Here is a 23,507-nt window from a genome sequence, read left to right on the forward strand (position 1 = left end):
GTGTGGTTGTGTGTCTCTCTCAGTGTCTCTCAGTGTGTGTGCTCAGTGTGGTTGTGTCTCTCAGTGTGGTTGTGTCTCTCTCAGTGTGTGTGTCTCTTGTGTGTCTCTCAGTGTGGTTGTGTCTCTCTCTCTCAGTGTGGTTGTGTCTCTCTCAGTGTGTGTGTGTGTGTCTCTCTCTCTCTCAGTGTGTGTGGTGTGTGTGTCTCTCTCAGTGTGGTTGTGTGTCTCTCTCAGTGTGGTTGTGTGTCTCTCAGTTGTGTGTGTGTCTTTGTGTCTCTCAGTGTGTCTCTCAGTGTGGTTGTGTCTCTCAGTGTGGTGTGGTTGTGTCTCTCAGTGTTGTGTCTCTCAGTGTGGTTGTGTCTCTCAGTGTGTGTTGTGTGTCTCTCTTGGTGTGTGTCTCTCTCTCATTGTGTGTCTCTCAGTGTGTTGTGTGTCTCTCTCTCTCTCTCAGTGTGGTTGTGTCTCTCTCAGTGTGTGGTTGTGTCTCTCTCTCAGTGTGGTTGTGTGTCTCTCAGTGTGGTTGTGTGTCTCTCAGTGTGGTTGTGTCTCTCTCTCTCTCTCAGTGTGTGTGTGTGTGTGTGTCTCTCAGTGTGGTTGTGTGTCTCTCAGTGTGGTTGTGTGTCTCTCAGTGTGGTTGTGTGTCTCTCTCAGTGTGTGTTGTGTGTCTCTCTTGTGTGTCTCTCAGTGTGGTGTGTGTCTCTCTCTTGTGTGTCTCTCAGTTGTGTCTCTCAGGTTGTGTGGTTGGTTGTGTCTCTCTCTCAGTGGGTTGTGTGTCTCTCAGTGTGGTTGGTTGTGTCTCTCAGTGTGTTGTGTGTCTCTCTCAGTGTGTGTGTCTCTCTCAGTGTGGTTGTGTGTCTCTCAGGTGGTTGTGTGTCTCTCATGTGTGTCTCTCAGTGTGGTTGTGTCTCTCAGTGTGGTTGTGTCTCTCTCAGTGTGGTGTGTGTCTCTCAGTGTGGTTGTGTCTCTCATGTGGTTGTTGTGTCTCTCTCTCTCAGTGTGGTTGTGTGTGTGTTGTTGTGTCTCTCAGTGTGGTTGTGTGTCTCTCAGTGTGGTTGTGTGTCTCTCTCAGTGTGGTTGTGTGTCTCTCTCAGTGTGGTTGTGTGTCTCTCGTGTGGTTGTGTCTCTCAGTGTGGTTGTGTTCTCTCTCTCAGTGTGGTTGTGTGTCTCTCTCTCAGTGTGGTTGTGTGTGTGTGGTTGTGTCTCTCAGTGTGGTTGTGTGTCTCTGTGTGGTTGTGTGTCTCTCAGTGTGGTTGTTGTGTCTCTCAGGGTTGTGTGTCTCTCAGTTGGTTGTGTCTCTCAGTGTGGTTGTGTCTCTCAGTGTGGTTGTGTCTCTCTCATGTGGTGTGTCTCTCTCTCTCAGTGTGGTTGTGTCTCTCAGTGTGGTTGTGTGTCTGTCTCTCAGTGTGGTTGTGTCTCTCAGTGTGTCTCTCAGTTGGTGTGTCTCTCATGTGGTTGTGTCTCTCAGTGTGGTTGTGTGTCTCTCTCAGTGTGTTGTGTGTGTGGTGTCTCTCTGTCTCTCAGTTTGGTTGTGTCTTTCAGTGTGGTTGTGTCTCTCTCAGTGTGGTTGTCTCTCTCAGTGTGGTTGTGTCTCTCAGTGTGGTTGTGTGTCTCTCTCAGTGTGGTTGTGTGTCTCTCTCAGTGTGGTTGTGAGTGTGTCTCAGTTTGGTTGTGTGTGTCTCTTGTCAGTGGGGAGAGGCGTGGCTCCTGTGTCTGGTGTTTGATCTGAGCAGTGAACAGTCCTTCCACAGCTGCACTCGCTGGCTCCAGAGGGTCCAGGACCACTGTTTGGGAAGCACTGTGTCAGGTGAGTATGTCCAGGACTAAACCGGGACTAAACCGGGACTAAACCGAGACTAAACCAGGACTAAACCAGGACCGAACTAGGATGACCTGCACTAAACCAAAGCAATGTGGTACTGCAGAGCTGTGGCTAAGCATGCGCTCCTCTTTATCGTCAGTGTTGGTGGGACACAGTAGACTTGAGTGGTGTGTCTCTTCCTCTCAGTGTAACCGTATGCACTGCTCTGTCTGGTAGGTGTTCTGCTGGGGAATAAGTGTGACCTGGAGGAGCGGAGGGCTGTGCAGACACAGGAGGCTCAGGCCTGGGCTCAGGCACACAGCCTGGACTACTACGAGACCTCTGCTGTGAGTCAAAGAATTACGAAAAAAAAAGACAGAGCGCCAACAAGTAGTGATTGTACCACTTCCACTAACTGTGCTGATTGACAGTCTACAAATGCAAAGCTTACATAACAATAACATTACTCAATATTAATGTTAGTACAAAGCAGGGGTCCAAGAAATTACTCGAGTAAAAAAGTACTTCTCAAGTAAAAGTTAGTTAAAGTATAACAGTAGGGCCACAACATCTGATTCAAAATTTGAATTAAATAGCAAAAGAAAAATGATCTGAATTGGACAAAGTTTTTGACTGAAGACGTTTGACAACTCATCCAAGCTGCTTCTTCAGTCCTGGTCAGACGCTGGTGCCTTATATCTGCCTGAAGGAAGGAGCTAACTACACTGAAACTACTCTGAAACTAACACACACACTTGTTTACAGTTTCGCTAGAACTTGTGTCCAGTTGAAGGAACAGATCTTTTTCTTTTGCCATGGATCCTACCTGGACGACTGAGGGATGTGTTGTGTGTGTGTTGTAGAAGGAGCTGGACACCTCTACGGCTCCTCTGCTCCGACTGGCCCAGACCTGCCTGTCCCTGTATGAGCAGAGCTGTGAAAGGACACACAGCTTGGTCAGCTAGACACTCCCTCTCTACTTGTCTCTCCTCGCAGAGCTTGTTACTATTCTGCTAAAGTTATTTCATATTTATTTTTGCATTCAAAGTTCTGTGCTATATATATATATATATATATATATATATATATATATATATATATATATATATATATATATACTACCAAGCAAAAGTTTGGACTCGCTCCTAATTTTCCTGTATTTGTGTCAGAACAGCCCAATTAAGAGTTAACTTTAGTTATTTACATGTACATTTATTGCTAGAACATTCATAAGTATACTAATAACACAATTTAAGCAAGTATAATGTTCAGGTAGGGATATTTCTAAGCATTTATGCATGAACGCATTTCTGGAAAGTTTAGCTAGCAACATTACCCTATCTTTTGTTTGGTTAAAACACTCAAAATATCTTTCTAAAGGGTTTCATGTCTCACAAATATTTGTGTGTGGCTTTTTTGAGTTTATATGAAAGACTGATAATTTCTAGAAAGAAGCATATGTTTAGCTAATTTGAAAATTATCTGAATCTGAAGTAGTATGAAAATGGCCAGAAAACCTCAGATAAGTAAAGAAAAAAGGATTGAAATTCAGGTTTTGAAAAAAGAAGGCTATTCTACAAGACAAATTGCCCAGAAAGTTAAAGCCTCACAAAGTGGAGTTGCAAAAACATTAAAGAGATATGAAGAAACAGGTTCACATGAAGACCGATTTCGTTCTGGTAGAAGCAGAGTCACATCTAAAGCTGAAGATAAGTTCATCAGAGTTACCAGCCTTCGAAATAGACAAAAGACAGCCCCAGAGATAAGAGCTCAGCTAAACTCTACTAGGAGCAATAATGTGTCAGTGGATACTGTGCGGCGTAGACTGCGAGAATCTGGTCTGAACGGCAGGGTAGCAGCCAGAAAACCACTCCTAAGAAAGCAGAACATAAAAAAGAGACTTCAGTGGGCAAGAGAACATAAGGATTGGACTGTAGAAGAATGGAAAACAGTTCTGTTTACAGACGAATCAAAGTTCGAAATTTTTGGATCAAAGCGGCGCAAGTTTGTTCGACGTAGGGTTGGAGAGCGTTTGAATCCTGCATGTGTTGTCCCCACAGTAAAGCATGGTGGAGGTAGCGTCATGGTCTGGGGCTGTTTTGCAGGGGGTCAGACTGGTGATCTGCACAAAGTAACTAAATTTAAGTAAATTTCAAGTGACTATCTCATGTCCCTGATTGACCGAATGCCTCGAATTTGTCAAGCAGTTATTAAAGCTAAAGGAGGCTATTTTGATGAGTCGCAGATTTAGACGATTCATTAACAATATTATTTTGTCAGACACTTCAGTTTTGTTTTCAGTGTTGTTATCTATAGTTTTACAGTGATTAAAAATAAAATTTTGTTCATAATGTTGTCAATATGAACCAAACACAGAAAAAGTAGGGGTGAGTCTAAACTTTTGCCTGGTAGTGTATGTATATATAAAATAAATAAGCAATGATGTAACCAAGAGATGGCAGTCTTTTTTTTTAAAGAACAAAAACATGCTCTTTAGAACCTTTGCCACTGCATTTTCTGTTTTAGAACTCAAAGAGTGGGTATTTTAACTGCTAAGACATAAGACATAACATATTTAAATCATCTATACTATTCAATTCACTAGCTCGGACCACACCAACAACGACATAGTGTGAAGAAGTTTACTGATAATGTACGAGGCGGGGCAGAGATGGCTGGTTGAGACTATAGGTGGGGGCTCCATCTCAAACTTCAGTTGGCCCAGACGGGACGGGACCCTCCTCATAGGGGTCTTATGACTGAAAGACGAAAAATAGGGGATAGGAGGGTGGGGTGGAGTTCACCAAGACAAACTGGGATGATGGGAAAGGCTGCTACATATAGACTTCTGGGAGGTGTGGTCGAGGTGAGTTGTGTTTCTCTGGTGAGAGGAGAGGGCAGCTGAGGCGTGCTCCTGCTCCTGAATCTCACTTCATCATATTAACTACATTAAACACCAAACAAATACAATTTTAGCTACTTTTTCCCAAATATTAACACAAACATGCAGTTGCAATTAACACCATTTGAGAACATAAAAATGTTGATTTGTGGAGTTAAAAACAGCACAGGAGACTTTTCATTTTACTTTTTAACATCACGAAGCTGGGGTTCTTATGAGGTTTAGAAAGAGCAGACTAAATCAGTTCATCAAACAAACAAGAATAGAGCAAAATACCACTCCAGATATGTTTTTGATGAGGGGACAATGCTATAACATGGTTAAAAGCTCAGTTTAGAGTATTATCATATAAATATACAATCTGTGACAGTCTGGAGCGATGGTTCTATGGCATCATCACACAACAGTTTCTTTGCCCACTCCTCCTGTTAGTCAGCCTCTGTCAGGCTCCAAGTGATGGGTGGATTTAAGCAATCAAAATGAAGTACAGTCCCTGACAAAAGTCTTGTCACTTATCCATTTTGTAGAAACAAAGCTTATAACCTGACTTTAAATTAATCGATTGGTTTTAGAAATGTCTCATATGAAAGCTAAAACCCTCCCAAATTATGCTCAATATACTAAAATAAATTTGCTTCACTGAAGAAAGATTGATCATTTAATGAACACAGAAAGGTCAGATTTTGCCAAGACAAAAGTCTTGTGGCCTTGTCATATGATGCACCCAATCCTAGATTACAGCCTCACCTGTGATCAGTTACTGATCAATCAATTAGTGGGTGTGTATAAAAAGAACCCCAGCACACCAGACCTTCACATCAACTGAAACTTGACCCCTGACAACATGCCTAAGATCCACCCTGAGACCAAAGCGTTAATTATCAAGAGGCTGAAGACCAGATCCACTGCTGAGGTGGTGACACCTTCAATGTGTCTCAGCGTCAAGTACAAAGAATAAGAAAAAGATCTGAAATGACTGGAGATGTTTTTGACAAGCCCAGGTCCAGCAGACCCCACAAGACAACTGCTCAGGAGGACTGTTTGTTGATTCGAAAATCCAAGGCCCCTTTTCCACTGCAGCAGACTCCACTACACCTGGTCACCTCAAGTCCCTGTGTCAACCTGAACAGTTTGTAGAATTCTGTCTCGAAATGGCCTCCATGGTCGAATCAGTGCACAGAAACCAGCACTAAACAAAAGGCAATTAAAAAACCGTGTGGCATTTGCCAAGGCCCACAGCCTGTTAAAAGGATGGACACTGGAAAAGTGGCAGAAGGTGGATTTCTCAGATGAATCCTCGGTTGAATTACATCACAGCCGCCGCAAATATTGCAGGAGACCTACTGGAACCCACATGGATCCAAGATTCACCCAGAAAACAGTTAAGTTTGGTGGAGGAAAAATCCTGGTCTGGGGTTACATCCAGTATGGGGCTGTGCGAGACATTTGCAGGGTGGAAGGTAAATATCAATATCCTAAAATATCAAGAAGTATTAGCTCCTCTTACATTCCCAACCATAAAAGGGTCAAATTTTGCAGCAGGATGGTGCTCCATCGCATACTTCTATCTCTACATCAAAGTTTCTCAAGGTGAAGAAGATCAAGGTGCTCCAGGACTGGCCAGCCCAGTCACCAGACATGAACATCATTGAGCATGTCTGGTGTAGAATGAAAGAGGAAGCATGGAAGGCAAAACCAAAGAATCTTGATGAACTCTGGGAGGCATGTAAGACGCTTTCTTTGCTATTCCTGATGACTTCATCAACAAATTGTATGAATCATTGTTGAACCGCATGGATGCGTCCTTCAAGCTCATGGAGTCATACAAGATATTAAATATGGATCTCACAGCACCACTACTTAATTCACTGATGTTATGCAACATATTTTTGTATTTGAAGTAAATTATTTGTTCAATTTTCTGTAGGCGACAAAACTTTTGTCTTGCCAAAATCTGACCTTTCTGTGTTCATTAAATGATCAATCTTTCTTCAGTGAAGCAAATTTATTTTTGTTTATTGAGCATAATTTGGGAGGGTTTTAGCTTCATATGAGACATTTCTAAAACCAATCGATTAATTTAAAGTCAGGTTATAAGCTTTTGTTTCTACAAAATGGATAAGCGACAAGACTTTTGTCAGGGACTGTACAATGCAGCAGACCATTTTATTACCTCTTAATTCATATGAGGTAATAATAAAAATAGAATGTATTTTTAGATATTTACGATGCTAACATTCAAACAGCTGTAAATGTCTTTGGGGTTCAAGTATCGCACATATCTTGAATGCGTCATCTAGAACAAAACTCACATTTTTTCATTAAAACAAAGATGAAGCAGAAGGCCAACAGAGGGCCATAGGCTGGTGGATAATTCAGAGATGTGTTGAATATTTAGGGCTGATGTGGATTTTTTGGAGCTGATATTGATACATGATATTTGCTGTGGCCTATAACCAGTATTTATCATTTCAAATCGAGGCTCACAAATGTATCTTAAATTAATCTGTGCTATTTACTTCCACTTTTGTTAAAATAATAACAAAATGTATTTATCTGGACTATGAAATCATGTGGTATATGTTTGTGTCACATGTCACATTTTGACTTCCATTTGAAGTCTGTTTAAAAAGGGCACAGACTGGAGCAGCACAAAAAAATATTGGCATCAAGCATAGATTTCAAAGAATCTGTATCGATATTGGCCAATACCAACACTGCAACTGATATATCACCATCCTTAGAACATTTATAACAGGTTAGACTGAGCCACCAAACTTTATGCTTAGATCCTCAATAAGATCTTTAATATTAGCTATGGGCTTTATCCGGATTTACAAAAACATACTTCTGCTCAGTTCCACTTAACACAGCTGCAGTCTCTTAATCGTTCAGCTGAATAATCAGTTAATGGAATCGTAGTTGACTAATCATTCTGTTTATCTATCAATCACTTTATTCTTCCTCTAGGGACAGTTTAAGCAGTAAAATACAATAATAGAAAACTCAAACAAAAGTCTCAGTGCAGCTCAGCAGGTGCAATCATCAGATCCAGCGTCAGAGCAGTATGAGGAGAACACTCAGGACAAAAGTGTCTCCTTCTCTGTGCCCTCTGCATCCTGCAACATCACAGCAGCCTCCAGGGGGCGCAGGTGAGCTCTGGACACAACAGGAAAGCCTCTGGGGACATTCCCTCTGGAACGTCTTATTTTGGTACAGAAAGCCTGTTGCACTGCTGTGAAAACTTTGCATGAGCGACTGAGCGAGTTTTTGGTATTTGATTTGTTATTTTTAGGATATTTATCTGTAAAACGGTAGATTAAACCCATAAACTTTTTTTCCTGCATAAATAGTTGTATGTGCATGAGCTCCCCCTGCAGGTGTAGTGTTCTGAGTGCACGTCAGACACATAGAGATACGTCATAGTTTTATGAGCTTTTGCCATGACCCCTTTTATAGGCAACTGATCGATCAGAGAGACATGTCTTTAGTCCACCAAGTCCTAGTGCCACATGACATATAATGACATAGTGACATGTGGGCAAATTCACCTGCAATCCTGAGGGCCAAGAAAAACTGGACTGAGAGCCACATTTGGTTCCTGGGTCATAGTCTGGACCTGCTGAAGAAACCAACATCATCTGCTCATTTTTGTTTGTGTTATTACAGTGGATTCTATACTGAGCAAACTGCAGATGTTACCTCTTCAAAACCTGACCTGGACTTGTGTTTTGTTTCATTCACACATGTCTGAGTAACTCTTTTAGTCTGTACATCTCCAAAGCTCAAAATGCTCTGTTCCACCTTGTGAAACTGTAGTCTTCAAGTGAACAGTGCCTTTTACCTTTAGTTCAAAAGTAGTAGTTGGAAATTTCAGGGCTGAAATGACAGAGTTAAAAAATACAGTGGAGCACTTCAGCATAAATGTGCAGGGTTTGTGTGTTAAACATGTAAACAAAACAAAACACAACTCTGACACTGACAAGGAAACTACATTATACTATAGATCAGAAAATAGTGTCATATGGGCTCTTCAACTGCTCTCGCACACACACACACGCACATGCACACACACACACGCACACACACACACAAACACACATGCGCCCAGAGTGTGGCAGCTCCAGATTCTGATTGAATGTGGTGGATAGTACTTGTGCTAAATATTTCACATAGTTTTACATCAGCTGACTGACAGTTTGTAAAAAAAAAAAAAAAAGTAGAAAACTAAAGGAAGTAGCACTGATTTTAAAACCAAACCCCTCTGACCTATTTCCCTATGCCATCAACACGGAACACTCCAAAAGAGATTAGGCACAAGGAAGGACTTTTGTTGACACTTTAAACCTTCATTGAACTAAATAAATGAGTTGTCAGTACAATGAGTTTCCTTCGCGGGGTGGCTGGGCACTCCTGTAGAGATAAGGTGAGGAGCTCAGTCACATGTGAAGAGGAGCAGCTGAGGGGTTCCGGATGTCTCCTTGGGGCACATCCTACCAGGAAGAGGCCCCGGGGAAGACCCAGGACACGCTGGAGGGACTGTGTCTCTGGGCTGGCCTGGGAACACCTCGGGGTCCCCCTGGAGGAGCTGGAGGAAGTGTCCTAGTTGAAGAAAGTCTGGGAGTCCCTGCTCAGACTGATGCCCCCGCGACCTGACCCTGGATAAGTAGAAGAAAATGGCTGGATGGATAAACATATTTTTTTATTAAACTGAATTTTCTGTAAACTGGGTAAAAATGTGTAACGTTTTAGTGAAATTGTATATCATAATTCCCGTGTGTGTGTGTGTGTGTGTGTGTGTGTGTGTGTTTTAGTAAAATTAGCCTAATCTGTCACAGGCACTTTAAATGTTTTCAGACCATCTCCAAACTGTATTTCCTAATGCAACAACATCGCCATGGAGACAAGCAGCTTAGACCACTAAGTTGAGGTACAGGCTCTACGGAGGGGCAAGAATGCAGATGTGTAATGTCATCCTGTGGAACATTTGGGCAAGGCAATAACATCTCCTTGAAGACAAGCAGCTGTCACCAAATTACTGGTAAGAACTACGGAGAGGCAAGCCCACACTCAGAAAGAATGGAAACGTCTAATGCCATATCCTTAAGAGTTCAGAATAAAACATGCACAAAACACAAAAGTGTGATAACAACAAAGCCACAGCCAACCAGAAGGAAGCTGCCTCTCGTATCATCAAGTGCCGAAACTAAAAAGAGTGCAAGAATCAGGAAGAGACCCAGAGAGTTAGGGAGGGGCCACCCAAGAGCACCCGCCCCGAGCACACAACTGCGAGCACCCATCACGCGCTCCTTCATCCTGTCAGAACGAGCCGGGGGACAGCAGCAGCATGCAGGCCATCAAGTGTGTGGTGGTGGGAGATGGGTACGTGCACTTTACTCATCTTGACTTTATCCAGGCTTTTATAGGTGCTAGTGTTTTGGGTGGTACAGACGTGTCAGAGGGACTGGTTTTGGGTCAAATACCTGTAGAGTGAGGGGGAGCAGGCTGCGACACGCTCCTAAATGCCTGGACTCGTGAGCGGACACGTTGTCAAGCTGGAATAGCAAAAAACTGCAGGATTTGTACAAGTTTCGGAGCAGTTCGAGTAGTGGAGGAACAGGTCTGACGCTCCTCTAGCTCATGAGGAAATGTAAAAGCAGAAGTTAGTGTCAGAAGGGAGCAAGCAGGAAGTGTGCGGTCTGCATGCTGTGTGCAGATCTGTATGTACCACACTGCTGCGCTGCCTGTGCAGGCTGGGAGTGTGTGTGCGGGGATTTGGCACAGTTTGGGGACTACAATCTGTACACACCTTCCTTATGGGGACAAAAATGAAGTTAATCCTTTAGTATTAGACCAGTAACATGGTGCGTAGTACATTTACTCGAGTAAAAAATAAAATAAGCAGCTTTTTTTTTTTTTTTTTTTACTTCTACTGGAGTAATACTTTTTTAATGAAGTAACATTACTGTGACTTGAGTAAACGTTGTGTTTCCTCTTCCCACTGTGAGGAAGCCTAAAGTGACAAAAGCTTTATGCGGCAGTATGAAATGATTTGAACATTTGTGTTTCTTGTCTGTCCATTCAAAGTACCAGATTTGTGCAGTATTTCATGTTTATGTCCTGTATGTCCAGACAACTCCTCTTAGTTAGTAGGAGTTGGGTAGCTTTCTCAAATACACTTTACTCTTGGATTACTTATTTCTTCCTGTTTAAGTACAATTACTTTGAAGTACTTTTTAGTCTCTACGCAGTTCTGATTTTTGAATCATAAACATATCCTGCGGCTCCATTTTCCCTCCGCACGCATACAAGCGCACGCACGTTTGGGTTTTCCGATTTTGTGGGGATGTTGCACTGACTCACCTTCATTTCCTGCAGACTGATTTTAAACCGTACTCACTGCTGGTTTAACCTTGACTTACACCTTAACTGTAACTTAACCTTGCATATGGTAGGTTTTTATGTTTTTCTACAAATTACTTGGTTTAATAAAGTCATACCTGTGGTGGCAGTGTGGGGAAAAAAGAGAAGAAATGTAAAAAAAAAAATACAGGAAGTAGCGACAACTTCTTTTTTGTGATCAGTGTTTTGTACTGTCATTTTCCGATCATAATAGTGAGGATGAGGAGATACTTCACAATGTCAAAACATAGAATATAATAAACATTTCAAACATATGAGTAAAGCAGCAATAGTGGTTAATAAGGTAAAAAACAAACAAACAAAAAAAAAAACAAAAAAAAAAAAAAACAAGCTAGAATACCTCCCACCTAGAGGTAAGATCTTAAGACCGAGCCCAAGCCCGACCCGACCCGACCCGAAATTCGGGTCGGGTCGGGCCTAAAATGTCAATCATTACTTCGGGTCGGGTCGGGCTCGGGCTTCAAATAAATATATGTTTATAAAATGTATGCTAAAACGATGTGTGGATACTAAACTAAGGAATACTTGTTATAAAATAAATAATATGGATAAAACAGAGAAGTAATGTAATGTAATTGCTATTTAACTACTAAACAGGATCCGCAGAGCCAGAGCTCTGCGCACGTGAACGCCCCCTCTTAATTTAATAATCTTCCCCTCTGCAAGTCTGCATCTATTTTGACCTGGTGTCCCCAATATGGAGGAGCAAGAAGTTAAACTAAAGGCAGGAGAACTGAAAAGACAAACACGCACCGGTAAGAGTGAGGTGTGGAAAAGCTTCAAATTGATTGTTGAAAATGCTACAGAAACTTGCGTTGGCTTCGCTGAATGTGTCAATGTGGCTTTGCTTTCATACGAGAGCAAAAAGACTGGCACCTCGACGCTGAGCACTGCTCCTCCTCCCGAGTCACAAATAAAATATGACATTTCGGGTTTGCTTCGGGCTCGGGCCTGCAAATCAAGTTAATTGGTCGGGCTCGGGCCGGGTCGGGTTTTAATACCCGCGGGCCGGGTCGGGTTTTAATACCCGCGGGCCGGGTCGGGTTTTAATACCCGCGGGCCGGGTCGGGTCGGGCTGGATTTTTTAGGCCCGATCTCACCTCTACTCCCACCCAGCACCCAGCACCCAACACCCAGCATGTTTAACGAACCAGGGTTTTCAGAATGCAGAAGGTCAAATGAATTAGTTCTGTTTTGTCTGTGCATTTATGTTACTATTATGCCAATTGTCCTTCTTATTATCTTTATTTTTTTTCTTTTTCTATGCATATATGCATATTATTGTGTGATTTAGACACTTGATAACAGTATGGTTGCTAGGTAACAGCTATGGAATGACCTCATATCATGTCATAGCTGCTGCCCATGTTCAAACAAGTACAAATGTAAAATGAAAGTGAAATAACTATCCATGCCTAACCCAAACCAACATGAACCCCAATCTGAACTTTAACCAGAACAAAATAGAGCTCAAATAAGAGTAATGTTGCTATAATAGAAATTTATATTGTGAAAAAAATATTTACTTCAAAATAATATTACTCAAATAGAAGTACAAGGTAGTGATCCAAGAAATTACTGAAGTAATTAGTATTTTGGAAAATTATTGCTTAAGTAATAGTAACTTAAAGAGTAACTGTGGGGATGTAACATCTCATTTATAATTTGAAGTGAATGTAACTGGATAAAACATGAAATAATGCACTAAACCTGGATAGACACAAAAATTAGACAAACTAAATCATATCTGAAGGAACAGTGCAAGAAACACAAATGTTCAATTCATTTCCCAGTGGGAAGAGTAAAAGTTTGGGGTCTGAAAATAAGTCTAATGGTTAAAGTTATGTATCTGACTTTTTCTGTCTTAAAACGTGAAAAACAGAAGTAGCTCCACAGAACTTTATTCTTCACTTACCTTATGCATTCTGAGCATCCTAATTATTCACCGTGATGAGTTTATAAATGCATTTTGCTCTTAGAGTAAAGTTAACAACAACTAGCATGCTTCAACTCCTGATTCTCGGACAATAAAACTAGTTATAATCAGATGCAGACAGCACACAGCTGACTTATTTTGACTGCTCGAGCTGCTGATACAATATATCTGCACATGGATGAGACACATTTAGCTCAAATACATGGACAAAATGGGTACAGGCCCTAATGTCTGCCAGCAAGAGTCTGTTCACATGGAACATAAATGACATATTTTACAGTTTGAGTTAAGCCACAAGTTCTGTAAAGTGACTTCCTGCATTACATTCTCACTTGACCTTTGACCTACCACAAATACTATTTATTGACTTCTCCTTCAATACCTTAGACACATTATCCTGTACTAAACAGTGTATATGTTGTTTTAATGACATGAGCTGCTCAAAAACACCTAAATCTAAGTCTGTGCTGCCTTCAGGGGCCTCAGTGACAATTTCAAGTACTACATGACATCACACAGGATTACCTGTTAGACCAATCACACCGTTCCACATTGCTCCAGATCCCACCCTTCCACCCCCTCACTCTCCCCTTTAGTCCTCCAGACCCCGCCCCCTCACTCTCCCCTTTAGTCCTCCAGACCCCGCCCCCTCACTCTCCCCTTTAGTCCTCCAGACCCCGCCCCCTCACTCTTCCCTTTAGACCTCCTGACCCTGCCCCCCTCACTCTCCCCTTTAGTCTTCCAGACCCCGCCCCCCACTCTTCCCTTTAGTCCTCCAGACCCTGCCCCCTCAGTCTCCCCTTTAGTCCTCCAGACTCCATGGATTTAACACACACATGTGCTAAATTGACTTTGTTCACTATTTAACTCTGTTGCAGTTCCCTCCTGAAAAACACACCTGGAGTTGTGTTTTTACTTCATTATCACTTGTTTTATTCTTTTATTAATCCATTCATTCAAAGTTGCTAAAATGTCTGTTTCCATTTCCCCTTTTTAGTTGCGTCATATATAAAACAGTTTGAAGCCCACACTGGACACACTCTGTGGTCCAGTGGTATTCACAGTGAACATGTGGTTTTATTAGCAGAGCATTAGGACTTTAGGACTACAGCAGTGAACTTTCTTAAATGTCAGTGCTCTTTGATGACAGCAGAGGGAGCAACAACATCTTAGTGCCTCACTTTACTCACACAATTTATTAATTTATTAAGGCTAATTTACCTTTCTAAACGGATACTATTATAAGGTGTGCTTGTTATAGGCAGAGGTGGTGGAGGAGCTGAAAACTGTAAGATTAAGTAACTTCAAAATAATACTATTCAAGTAGAAGTACAAAGTGGTTCATGAAATTACAAGTAAGTAAGTAAGAATAAAAAATTATTTGGGAAAACTACTACTCAAGTAATAGTAACTTAGAGAGTAAGTGTCAAGATGTAACACCTGATATATAATTTGACATGAATGTAATTTGAAGGTGGTCATGAGCTCTGGGTAATGACCGAGAGGACGAGGACAATACCCTTAGAGATAGGGTGAGGAGCTCAGTCACACGGGAGGAGCTCAGAGTAGAGTCGCTGCTCCTCCACATCAAGAGGAGTGGCTGAGAGGAGGGCATCTTTTCTGATGTCTCCTGGGCGTCTTCCTCAGGAGGTGTTCATGTCCCACCAGGAAGAGGCCCCGGGGAAGACCCATGGCACGCTGGAGGGACTGTGTCTCTGGGCTGGCTTGGAAACTCCTCGGGGTCCCCCTGGAGGAGCTGGAGGAAGTGTCCAGGGTGAAGGAAGTATGGGAGTCCCTGCTTAGACTGATGCCCCCCTGAATATGCAGAAGAAAATGGATGGATTTAATTTGAAGGACAAAACATGAAATAATTCACAAAATCTGATATTTTCAAAAGACAGACACAACAATTAAGATTAGTAAGTACTGCCCACTGCCTCTCAGCCTGTAGTCCCTGAGCTCCTCCCTGCTGTTGGCTCAGGCCTGTGTGGTGAAAGAGCCGTGAGTCACGGGAGGCTTCTGTAGAGCCTGGGGCTGCTTCAAACCCAGGCTCTGTACGCTCTTGTACTGCACTACTTTCATTCCAATAACACGTGGGCAGTACGCACTTGCTGCTCTCATGTACTGTGCATCAGACAACACTTTTCTGAAGTTTATCGTTTTACTTCCTGGCAGCAGACATAGAAATCATAGATGCAGCACCACTGATATGACACACACAGAGGCCATTCCATAACTGTTACCTAGCAACCATAATGTAAACAAAACCGCTCTAAACTGCACAATAGTTTTTATTAGAAAAATTAAATTAGAACACCTCTACTTTATTAAATAAATGTCAGAAAACTGTCAGGAAAATGCCTCTGCATTTTGGATGGAATTTTCAATATAGAAATATCAGACAGAGGCTTTCAGAACTCAGCACTACTTCCTGTATTTTTACATTTTTCTTCTCAACTTTTTTCCAAAAACTGCCACATAACTGATGTAAAACCATGACAGATATTTAGTACAGGTACTATCCCCAAACCAACACACCATCCCTTTAACACTAGGGGAAGTGTGAAGTAATGCCATTCTGCTGAACATTCAGACAAAGCAATAACATCTCCCTGGACAGAGGCGGCAACTTGCAATCAATCAGTCAGATCTGTGGAGACGCAAGCCTGCTGACAGTAAAGATATTTTTATGCAATAAAGTTTCACAACATGAGTTAATGTTCCCCTTCCCACTGTCAAGGTGACAAAAGGTCACTTCATACTGTTGACAATATATTCATATTCTTCATATATTCTTCATATATAATTCATATATAAATTCATATTGTTGACAATATGAAATTATGTATATTTTTTTCGTTTTCGGATCTTACTATAAATGATGCTTTAAATATTTCTCATAAGATGGGATCAGAGAGTGACTCAGTAGTATGTTTTTGTGTCATATTACTTCTAACTCATTTTAAAGCAGATTTATTCAGCAAAATGGATTTTCAGGGATTTAATCATGTTACAGTTGTTTCCCCTCACACCTCAAAGTTGTATTTGGAGTGATTCATGCATGTTTGAATAATCCTAAATCACTTATTTTCAAGATGACCAACTCTCGTACAATTTATTTTCTTAATCTGTAATACATGTAGGATTCAGCAGCATTGCGTGTTTATTTTGGTCCAAAGGAAAAAAAAATGTTTCTTGCTAGTGTGATGTGCAGCTATCCACAGGAGGAACCAGCTCTTTGTTGTGATGATGTTTATGGACTTCTGGTCCAAATGGGCACCAGTTTTCTAACACAAAATTCAAAGCACTTTTTTATCAAGTTGTTATATGTATATATATATATATATATATATATATATATAGAGAGAGAGAGAGAGAGAGAGAGAGAGAGAGAGAGAGAGAGAGAGAGAGAGAGACAGAGACAGAGACAGAGACAGAGAGACAGAGAGAAGTGGTTGAGAGAGAAGTGTGAAACCACTGTCCAGGATGAAACATCCAACCCCTTGAGTACATCAAGGACAAGGCCCCCAAATGTCTCAGACAGTGGGGTCCAGAGGAAGAGGTGCTGGAGGGACCATCATGGCAGAACAAATCCCTACAAGGGGCGAACCACCGGAACAGAACTGAAGAGGCTGATATCAAGAAATCCTACTAATGTCTTGAGAGGGCTGGTCTGAAGGACACACAGAGGTTCATCCTGGAGCACAGGAGCAGGACTTGAGCACCTGAGCAATAGAGGCCCAGATCTACCAAACCAGACAAGACCATCGGTGTAGACTGTGCAAAGAGGCTCCTGAGACAGTCCAGCACAGAACTGCAGGGTGTAAGATACTGGCAGGGAAACAAACGTGGAGTGACATAACCAAGTGGAGCCATAGTGTACAGAAACATCTGTGCAGAGTACGAGCTGGAGACCCCAGGATCAAGGTGGGAAACACCTCCAAAAGGTCCACGTGGAGAACAAGATACAGACTGACAGGATGGTGATGGACTAACCAGACTTCATGGTGATGGATAAGCAACAGAACAAAGAACTTGTAGTACATTACATGTACATGCAAGAACAATGATTATTTAACAATATTTAACATTTTCATTGAATTTAAAGGAACTGTATGTAGACTGCACTCTTATGGTTTAAAAAAAAACAAAAAAAACTGGCAACCCCAACAAGAGACTCATTTGACACTCATTCTGCTTTCTGATTGGATAATTGAACCAAAACACCAAATTATAACATACACAACTTGGCAAAAGGAAAATTCAATTTGTCAACTGGACAGAAGTCAAATACATTTTGCAGCTCATCCAAGCTGCTTCTTCAGGTGTGAACAGACATGTCTCCATTCCAGAACCTGAAACAGAGCTCAGGACGAGTGATCACAGAGCACTAAGGATCATGTTGTGATGTACATTTTTTATTGTGAAAAGATTTCTCTCAGTCTGTCTTTGTGTAAATGAATGTGATTTCTACCTGAAACCCAGACCAGTCATGAACATGTGTAAAGGTTCATCAAACTGTCCCCATCCTCTGGAAACTCTGTGTTGTCTTAGCTGTCCTCAGATTTAAGTGAAGTTCTTTAACACAAGCCTGTGAACTTACTCTGCTTTGATATGTATGTAACTTGTATTTCTGTCTAAATACTCAGAGCTCAGATGCTCTGGGGGAGATGAGAGAAGATACTTGGAGGGGTTGGTCTGTGGTCAGGGCAGGACTAGGCCCTGTCCAGATCTGCTGGAACAAGAATAAACCTTTTTCTGTTTTCCAAAAACTCGCATCACAGATGGATTATTTATCATCAAGAGATACAGATTTTTTTTCCACAACAATAAATTTATCTATATATTGTACATAATACATTTTGATCATATGAAGAGTTGAGTCATTAAAGATTCACCACCTGCTTCCCTATAAAGATTGTATTGCTTTACCCTGGAATATTCCACAGTATGGCATTACACGTATCACAACTGCATGTATTCAATTGCAGTTTTATTGTAACAAAAAATAAATAAATTTAAAAAAAAAAATAAAAGATATAGTATATATATATTATATATATATATATATATATATATATATATATATATATATATATAAAAATAAATATAGTGATAAAAATACACTGATAGCATCACCCACATCTCCATGGAGATAAGTGAGTTTAACACTAAACTGTGGAACATTCCAAACAAAGTCCTGTCTCTCTTTAAAATCACCACAAGATGTAACAAAAGTATAGAAGAGAAGCAGCTCTTCCTCTCACTGTGGTGCTGCGGTCACATGGACATCAGTGATGTCACTTCCTGTGCAAGCTCTTATGGCTCAGACCTTTGTCCTGATAAAGCTGAAGTTATTTGTGTAACACGACTCAGAGTCAGGACTAAATCAAGTTATTTTACAGGAATGATCCATTTATTTTGAAAAATAAATAAGACACATGGAAGTTGTGTTTTTTGTGTTCCAGAGCTGTGGGTAAGACCTGCCTCCTCATCAGCTACACCACCAACGCCTTCCCTGGAGAGTACATCCCCACCGTGTGAGTCTCTATGCTCCTCTCACTCTCTCCTCTGAACCTCTGCTCCTCTGAACCTCTGCTCCTCTCACTCTCTCCTCTGAACCTCTGCTCCTCTCACTCTCTCCTCTGAACCTCTGCTCCTCTCACTCTCTCCTCTGAACCTCTGCTCCTCTGAACCTCTGCTCCTCTCACTCTCTCCTCTGAACCTCTGCTCCTCTGAACCTCTGCTCCTCTGAATCTCTGCTCCTGTCATTCTCTCCTCTGAACCTCTGCTCCTGTCACTCTCTCCTCTGAACCTATGCACCTCTGAACCTCTCCTCTGGACCTCTGCTCCTCTGAACCTCTCCTCTGTCCCTCTCCTCTCCCCCTCTGACCCTGCTCCTTTGAACCTCTCCTGCGTACTCTGACCCTTTCACCGCATTCTGTGACCCTCTTCTCTGCCCTTGGACCTTCTCCTCTGTTTCTTTGACCCTCTCCTCCAGATTTTCTGTTCCTCTGACCCCCTTCCCTGCCCTCTGACCCTCTCCTTTTCTCCTCTGACCCTCTTCTCAGGCCTGTGACCCTCTTCTCTGCTCTTCTGCTCCTCTAACCCTCTCCTCTGCATTCTCCGTCACACCGAACCTATACTTAGCCTCTCTAACATCTTCACTGTGGTCATTATTTATTCATTCCACACTCAGTGATGGTAAGTGCTATTGTAGCCACAGCTGCCCTGGCGCAGACTGATAAATGAGGGATGAAAGAGCCTGTTTTCTGCTGACATGATCTGTACTTATCAGAGAATCTAAATACACTGTGGAGGGACTATGTGTTTTGGCTGGCCTGGAAACTTCTCAGAATTAAGGTTAAGGTACACTTTATTGTCCCCATAGGAAAATTTGTCATCCTTCAGTGTCACCTGGGCACCCCATCAGGCGCAGTGGGAGCCTGGGGACCCGTCTCTGTGAGCTGGGTGCTAGTCTTGGTCAGGACTACTTTAGATGGAGAAGTGCAGGTGGCAGAAAGCATAGGTTCTGTTTAGAAATAGGTCAAATGAACGACATAATGGTCTACTTCCTTAAACAGTTTTATAAATACGAGCAGACTGCATTTAGAGCACTTCCTCATTGGTCTGGTTTTCGTTCATTCGAGTCCTCACTTAGTTTATTGTCTCAACACTTAAAGATAAATAGAGCGACATCATGAGCACATCACAATCACACTTATCACTAAAGTATCATTTGGTTTAAACATGATTATGTCATTGAGAAATATCCTCTATAAACTTTAAACATGCCTGACTAAAACAAAACACAGCTGCTACTATTTTTCTCATGCCGGAACAACTCCTAAAAATGTCCACAGTGCATTTACTGGCTGCTGCTCTCACCCTAAGAATCCATTTTGTCCTGTGATTTCATGGAGAGACTGACTGTGTCACTGTGATCTCGTCCAGGTTCGATAACTACTCTGCCAATGTGATGGTGGACAGCAAACCCGTGAACCTGGGTCTTTGGGATACAGCAGGACAGGAGGACTACGACAGGCTCCGCCCCCTGTCATACCCACAGACGGTAACCACACCCACAGGCTCCGCCCCCTGTCTTACCCACAGACGATAACCACACCCACAGGCCCCGCCCCCTGTCCCTGCGCACAGACAGTAACCACACCTACAGGCCCCGCCCCCTGTCTTCCTGACTCCCACAGGCTCCGCCCCCTGTCCCTGCGCACAGACAGTAACCACACCCACAGGCCCCGCCCCCTGTCTTCCTGACTCCCACAGGCCCCGCCCCCTGTCCCTGCGCACAGGCAGTAACCTCACACTCACTGCAGCGTCTCTGTGACTGACCCATCTGTTCTCCGCAGGACGTGTTCCTCATCTGCTTCTCCCTGGTGAGCCCCGCCTCCTACGAGAACGTCAGAGCCAAGGTATGTCTGTCCACACACCCGAACGTGTGTCCACACACCCGAACGTGTGTCCACACACTTGAACGTGTGTCCACACACCCGAACGTGTATCCACACACCCGAACATGTGTCCACACACCCGAACGTGTGTCCACACACTTGAACGTGTGTCCACACACCCGAACGTGTGTCCACACACTTGAACGTGTGTCCACACACCCGAACGTGTATCCACACACCCGAACATGTGTCCACACACCCGAACATGTGTCCACACACCCGAACATGTGTCCACACACCCGAACATGTGTCCACACACCCGAACATGTGTCCACACACCTGAACATGTGTCCACACACTTGAACATGTGCCCAGAGCAGAGTGTGACATAACTCGGTTCTGTTGTGTGTTAGTGGTACCCAGAGGTGCGGCACCACTGCCCCTCCACACCCATTATCCTGGTGGGCACCAAGTTGGATTTAAGGGATGAGAAGGAGACCATCGAGAAGCTCAAGGAGAAGAAGCTGGCCCCTATCACCTACCCCCAGGGCCTGGCTCTGGCCAAGGAGATTGGTGAGTCCAGTCTACAGCCTGCTGCCCTGTCCACTGAGGACACTGTCCCTCCTATGCACCTGTCTACTCTGAGGACACTGTCCCTCCTCTGCATCTGTCCACTGAGGACACTGTCCCTCCTATGCACCTGTCTACTCTGAGGACACTGTCCCTCCTCTGCATCTGTCCAGTGAGGACACTGTCCCTCCTCTGCATCTGTCCAGTGAGGACACTGTCCCTCCTCTGCATCTGTCCAATCCAAGGACACCTGCTTTGTCTGGTTCAAAGCCTGAGTTTTAACAAATTCTTGTTGCTCTGCATATACCAGTGCTTCTCAAATAGTGGGGCGCGCCCCCCTGGGCGGGCGCGAGGCTCCGTCAAGGGGGGCGCGTTTGACCTCGGGGAACATGCTTTTTTATTTTTTTATTTAGATTTTTTTTTACTGTCCTAGAATAAAGTGCAATTGCACTTCCACTACATTAGGGGGCAGTGGCGCTCTCATTGGAAGAGTGTGCGCAGGGACATGGCGCAGGGAGCATTCGCTCGGTGGTGTAGGAGTTTTGTTTGCACTGAGCATGCGCGCTTTGCACACAGCACAGAGTTTGAGTATGAAGTGTAGACACGAAGTGTAGCAGACCCTCAAGTGACACCATGAAAAAATATTTAACAGGGATGAGAAGACAGGCGGAGAGAGACGGAGATAAAGAGACAAACGAAAATCTCCCGAAAGCTAAGACGAGGAAATATGACGAAGCGTATGTAGCGCTTGGCTTCACTGTGACTACAGTGGGAGACGAGGAAAGACCGGTGTGTTACTGTGTCTAAAAATGTTGGCAGCGGACAGCATGAAGCCCAATAAATTAAGGCGTCACTTAAATACATTACACCCCGATCACTCTGATAAGCCGCTTGAGTTTTTTCAGCGAAAACGTGCCGAATATTGCCGACAATCATCCCGCAAATGATACTATTTATAGTCATGCGGGGGGGTGTGAGATGTTTTATTCTTCCTAGGGGGGGCATGACAGAAAATAATTGAGAAGCACTGGCATATACTAACTTTCCTGTTTCCTTGTGTGTTTGTTTATTTGTGTGTTTGTGTGTATGTTTATTTGTGTGACTGTCTGCTGCAGACGCCGTGAAGTACCTGGAGTGTTCGGCTCTGACACAGCGTGGTCTGAAGACAGTGTTTGACGAGGCCATCCGTGCCGTGCTGTGCCCACCACCAGCCCGTGCCAAGGGCAAGAAATGTGCCCTGCTCTGAGCGCTACAGTAGCTAAAGTACTGGAGCCAAAGTGAAGTGATCTGTCTCACGCTGAAAGGCAGCCTAATATATCTCTCTGTTTCTGTTGCAGGTTAGAGAAACTGCTGATGTTGGAAGAACAAATTTAGATTATATTTTCTGTAAAGTTGCTTTTATATTTCATTTTGTCAAAAATAATAAACAGTCTAAAGTCAAAGTATTTATTGACAACAGTACACCTTAAATGAAATGGTGCCTTCATCTGTACCACTCTGCTGAACATGAAGACCTGATCAAATGGATGGAGTGTGCTCCCTCAGAGGGCCTGTACCACATACTGTCTGTGGCTTTTACACAATAATCATGTGTCAGTATTTTGTGTGCTTCATTAAAACAAATGAACAACTCAAGTGTGTGTGGTGTGTGCACTATGAGTTGGTATAAGTCTGCTATTCAGCAGGACATTATAGACCCTGCCACTGTTAGAACGTAGGGATTCTGAAGGTTGGTACTGTTCCATGCATTAGCTTCAGTGTATTTTTAATAATGGGTGTCCACAGCCTATTCTGACATCCCTTCATTATGACATCCCTCTATTTAGACACCCCAGTATTACGACATGCCTCTCATTTAGACATGCCGGTTTCCTGACACTTTTTGGTATCGCTGTTCCAACATGTCATATTTTACGTCTGATATCCTATGTGGCCAAAGTATTCTCTGATCAAGTGCTTTGCACCCATGCAAGCATCTTATGATATATGAGAGCGCAAAGTATAATAGGATATCACATTCATATTATCCATGTTGGAAAAGCGGAATGTATGTATGTATGTATGAAAAATAGTAAAGTGCTGCTACTCCAACAATTAAATAATTAAACTAGAAAAGCACTCAGAGAGCGCAGACCTCCGCCAAGGACTACCCCCATTTTTTATATAAATTGTGATCAAATCAGTCTTCTGGATCAGATCCGGATCAGCCTTTGGAATATGAAAGAGGATTCCATTGTCCATCCCTGAGTCAAATTTCATGGGGTTTGGTCAATAATTAACCGAGATATTGAGAAACAAAATTTTTGGCCCCATTTACCACAATGTTAACTAAAATTTCAAAGTGATCCAGAATCCAGGATTTCTTCCGGATCACCCCCAAAATGAAATCAGTTCTTCCTTTTCACATTTCCAACAAATCCTGAAAATTTCATCAAAATCGGTCCATAACTTTTTGAGTTATGTTGCTAA

General features: G+C 42.8%; 2 protein-coding genes across 2 annotated transcripts in view; both read left to right on the top strand.

Moving 5' to 3' along the window:
• ift27 (intraflagellar transport 27 homolog (Chlamydomonas)) overlaps positions 1-2,763 on the top strand; it is an 18,966-nt gene extending 16,203 nt beyond the window's left edge. Inside the window, exons 5-7 of the mRNA XM_055157955.1 lie at positions 1,687-1,804; positions 2,036-2,145; positions 2,662-2,763. Of these exons, the coding sequence (XP_055013930.1) occupies positions 1,687-1,804; positions 2,036-2,145; positions 2,662-2,763 (330 nt within the window). The remainder of the gene's footprint in view (positions 1-1,686; positions 1,805-2,035; positions 2,146-2,661) is intronic.
• A 7,190-nt stretch (positions 2,764-9,953) lies between these two features.
• On the top strand, positions 9,954-22,673 carry LOC110157785 (ras-related C3 botulinum toxin substrate 2). The gene is made up of 7 exons (XM_020922168.2): positions 9,954-10,082; positions 18,528-18,599; positions 20,014-20,131; positions 20,427-20,489; positions 20,882-21,041; positions 22,154-22,301; positions 22,376-22,673. The coding sequence occupies exons 1-6, from the start codon at positions 10,048-10,050 to the stop codon at positions 22,282-22,284; spliced, it is 579 nt and encodes a 192-aa protein (XP_020777827.1). The 5' UTR covers positions 9,954-10,047; the 3' UTR covers positions 22,285-22,301; positions 22,376-22,673.
• Positions 22,674-23,507: the final 834 nt, after the last annotated feature.

This window comes from Boleophthalmus pectinirostris, unplaced genomic scaffold, assembly GCF_026225935.1.
Source record: "Boleophthalmus pectinirostris isolate CB_2022bp ecotype Guang Dong unplaced genomic scaffold, ASM2622593v1 HiC_scaffold_22, whole genome shotgun sequence".
In the NCBI taxonomy this organism is placed as follows: Eukaryota; Metazoa; Chordata; class Actinopteri; order Gobiiformes; family Gobiidae; genus Boleophthalmus; species Boleophthalmus pectinirostris.